The sequence below is a fragment of the Gekko japonicus genome, unplaced genomic scaffold (genome assembly GCF_001447785.1).
Source record: "Gekko japonicus isolate JY-2015 unplaced genomic scaffold, Gekko_japonicus_V1.1 scaffold6113, whole genome shotgun sequence".
Taxonomy (NCBI): domain Eukaryota; kingdom Metazoa; phylum Chordata; class Lepidosauria; order Squamata; family Gekkonidae; genus Gekko; species Gekko japonicus.
This window is the reverse complement of record NW_015161605.1, coordinates 1-3,532: the sequence shown is the minus strand read 5'-3', so window position 1 is coordinate 3,532 and position 3,532 is coordinate 1. Positions and strand designations below refer to the sequence as shown.

The window sequence follows — 3,532 nt, the reverse complement described above, 5'->3', positions numbered from 1 at the left end:
AGCGGTTCACATCAAAGTCATTTTAAACATATGAAATCTATTAAATAGTTTAAGATACAATTCTAGAGCCCAATAACCGTATGGCGCCATCAAACAATTCTGGACCCCTACTTACATTAGCAATGGGGGAAGAGGGGTGAAAGCAGACTGTGAATCAAATGGATCTTAAGAACTATCAAACTGTTAAGAAACAGTCGCTGTTCTCAGCTGTACGCTTGGCAGAACATCAGTGCTCTGCAGGGCCTCCTAATTTGTAGCAAATCCCACATTGCCCGGATGTTAACCAGCAGAGAGTTCCACCAAGTTGGAGCCAAAGCTAAAAAGACCCTGGCTCTGGTTGAGGACAGCGGGACACTTTTGGGGCCAGGGACAATCTTAGGATGCATTAACAGAAGCATTGTGTCCAGATCACAGGATGCGGTAGTTCCGCTCTATTCTGCTATGGTCACGCATCACCTGAAGTACGGTGTCCAGTTTTGTGGAACTCATTTTAGGAAGGATGTTGACAAGCTCCAGCGTGTCCAGAAGAGGGCAACCAGGATGGTGAGAGGGTTTGAATCCAAGTCTTATGAGGAAAGGCTGAAAGAGTTGGGTCTGTTTAGCCTGGGAAAGAGGCTTAGAGGGGACAATATTGCAGTCTGCAAGTATTTGAAGGGCTGTCATGTAGAAGATGGAGTGGATCTATTCTCTCTTGCTCAGGATTGCAAGACTAGATCTAATGGGTGGGGATTACAAGGGAGTCGTTACCAGCTAAATATCAGGAGAAACTTCCTAACTGTAAGAGTGGTTGAGCAGTGGAACAGTCTGCCTTGGGAGGTAGTGGATGCTCCTTCGCTGGACATTTTCAAGCGGAGGCTGGACGACCATCTTCCAGGTATGTTGTAGGTATGTAGGGCTATCTTTAGGCTATGGTCCTGCAGAAAGCAGGGGGTTGGACTAGATGACCTGCAAGGTCCCTTCCAACTCTAGCATTCTATGATTCTATGACTTCCAAAAGACGTTGGTCACTTCAGCGTAATGCTTGTCCGGGGTACATACAAGCAGAGGAGGCCCTGTAGTTACTTTGGTCGCTGACTGTTTAGGGCCTTAAAGGTCAAGACCAAAACCTTGAACCTGACCCAGTACTCAACTTGGGGCCAGTGCAGCTGGAGAAGCACAGGTTGCATAAGTGTAGTTACCGGTGTCCCTGTAAGGACCTGAGCCACTGGATTCTGGACAATCTGTAACTTCCAGATCAGCCACAAGGGCAGTCCAGCGTAGTGCAAGTTACAGTAATCAAGTCTAGAGGCGACTGTTGCGTGGATTACCATGGCTAGGTTGGGGCTAGACAGGTAAGGGGCAAGTTGTTTTAACTGGCTACATTTAGCAACTAGGAGGGCAGGTAAGTTTAGTGTTAGGGGGAAGAGGGGTGCAGGAACCATTTCATGTACTCTCATTCCCACTGTGTTAGTTTTGGGGAGGCAGAGACGCTGGCTTTTCCATTTTATCAAGAGAGAGAGAGAGAGAGTTGTTCTAAACCAAAAATCAATTTATTCCATTACACACTCTTTGGCAAAGAGAGCCTCCCTCCGAATCTTGCCCAACCCGGGCTGGAGATCATCTTCGCCAAGAGGGTGGCTAGCTATAATTACAAAGGGGGGTTAAAGGCACTTGTATACCTTTAACCAGATAGTCCAACCACCAGACCTTTTGTGTCCCTCCAGTTAAGAATCAAAGGACAGACTCCTGACCTTACTGGGCTCAGCTAAGGAATCCTCCCTGCGTGGTTGGCTCACAGCAGGAGACCCACAGGTTATTCTAGAGGCAGTAACCTACAGTCTTAGCCACCAGTGGAGACAGAAACCAGAAGTTGGTAAATAAAATACATGTTTATTTAAGTGCACTAGATATATTCATTAAAAGGTGCAGAATTACTTAAAACAGTACTGTGAGGGAAAACAAGAAAGCTAAAGATTAGCAAACTCGCTAAGTACTTCTAACGCCTTGGTTCTCAAAGACAAGATGTTAGCCATTTAGTTCTGGGTCCAAATGTACTCCGTCTCCGGAGTCCCAAGCGTCAGGCTGGTTGGCTTCAGCAGCCAGAGCTCCCAAGATGGCCGAAAGGTGAGCAAGACAGAGTTACAAGTCAGCTTGACATGCAACACCACCATGCCCCCCCAAAGGATGTTAAAGCAGGTTATTTATCGCTGGAACCCTCAGTGGTCGCTAGGCCTGTGCACCAATCAAGGATTAAGCAATGTCTTCTAGATAGAAGAAGGCCAATCAAGGAAAGGACGATTTCATTGGTCTCTGATTGGTCTCTGGTCATCTCAGAAGAACAGGTGCCGTGACCAATGTTCCCTCTAAGCTGAGTTAGTGTGAGCTAGCTCACGTTTTTTGAGCCTCTGGCTCACCCATTTTTGTCTTAGCTCAGGAAGGATGGCTCCAGAGCAAACCAATTTATGCAGTAGCCAAATCGCTCGCTCACAACTTTAATGCCAGCAGCTCACAAAGTAGAATTTTTGCTCACAAGACCCCACAGCTTAGAGGGAACATTGGCCGTGACCTGCAGTTTCACAGCACCAGTCCCTTCCCACAGGACTTAACTACTCTGGAATGTTCACGAGGGACGCCAAGTCCAAAGAGGGAACATGTTAACTTGCAGGTGCAAGGATGTTCTCTCTCCCCAGCACGGCTGTGTGAAACTAAGGAGACTTAAAGACAACATTCCTAAACAAGAGCAGGCTGCAGCCAGATGGAACCAAACTTTTAAAGCAAACTCCATTTTGAGTGAACCAAAGTTCTTGAGACTCTTAAGTCAGAAAACATTTTAGTAGCATTCCAGTAGTCAACACAGAATATTTCAACATCACCCCATTACATAAATTGTGAACTTCTAAGTTTGAAAGGGATATCCTTGGCTGTTCTGCCAAGAAACACCATGGCAGGGTGGTTGATCAGCACAACTTAGAACATAACTAATTCAGACATTTGAGTACTCTTTTTCTCCCATCAAAGCTAATGTAACTGTCAGTCAAGTCTGTGATGAGCATTTGACGTGCACAACAAAGTCAGCCCCTTTCATTCTACCTGTGGAGTCAGGAATGTCAAGGAAAGCTGTGTTAAGCCAGGGTGACTCACGAGTCGAGGAAGCTGGTTCCTGATACTCTATCTATTTAGAATTTGATAGTGACTTTGGACTGCTGCAACCTATAAACATCCCCAGAAGGCAAACGTCACGTGAGTCTGAGGCGACTAAGGCATCCCTCACTGAGAACATAAGAACAAAGGAGACACCAATGTTGGATCAGGCCAAAGGCCCATCCAGTCCAACACTCTGGGTCACACAGTGGCCAAAAATACCAGGGGCCATGAGGAGGTCCAGCAGTGGGGCCAGGACCCTAGAAGCCCCCCCCCGGTTGCCCCCCCCCCCCAAGCACCAAGAAGACAGAGCATCACTTGCTGGGTGAAGAAGTACTTCCTTTTATCCGTTCTAACCCGACCGCTCTGCAGTTTATAAGAACAAGTGGTGTACAGTGAGGGCCCACAGCAC

The 3,532-nt window shown here is 47.0% G+C and overlaps 1 protein-coding gene across 1 annotated transcript in view; it reads right to left on the bottom strand.

Annotated features, from left to right (window-relative positions):
• The window catches only part of LOC107125874 (oocyte zinc finger protein XlCOF6-like), a gene marked incomplete at its 3' end in the record, with an annotated part of 27,362 nt that extends 26,052 nt beyond the window's left edge, over positions 1 to 1,310 (bottom strand). The window contains exon 1 of the mRNA XM_015429337.1: positions 1,179 to 1,310. Within this exon, the coding sequence (XP_015284823.1) occupies positions 1,179 to 1,310 (132 nt within the window). The remainder of the gene's footprint in view (positions 1 to 1,178) is intronic.
• Between the last annotated feature and the right edge of the window lie 2,222 nt (positions 1,311 to 3,532).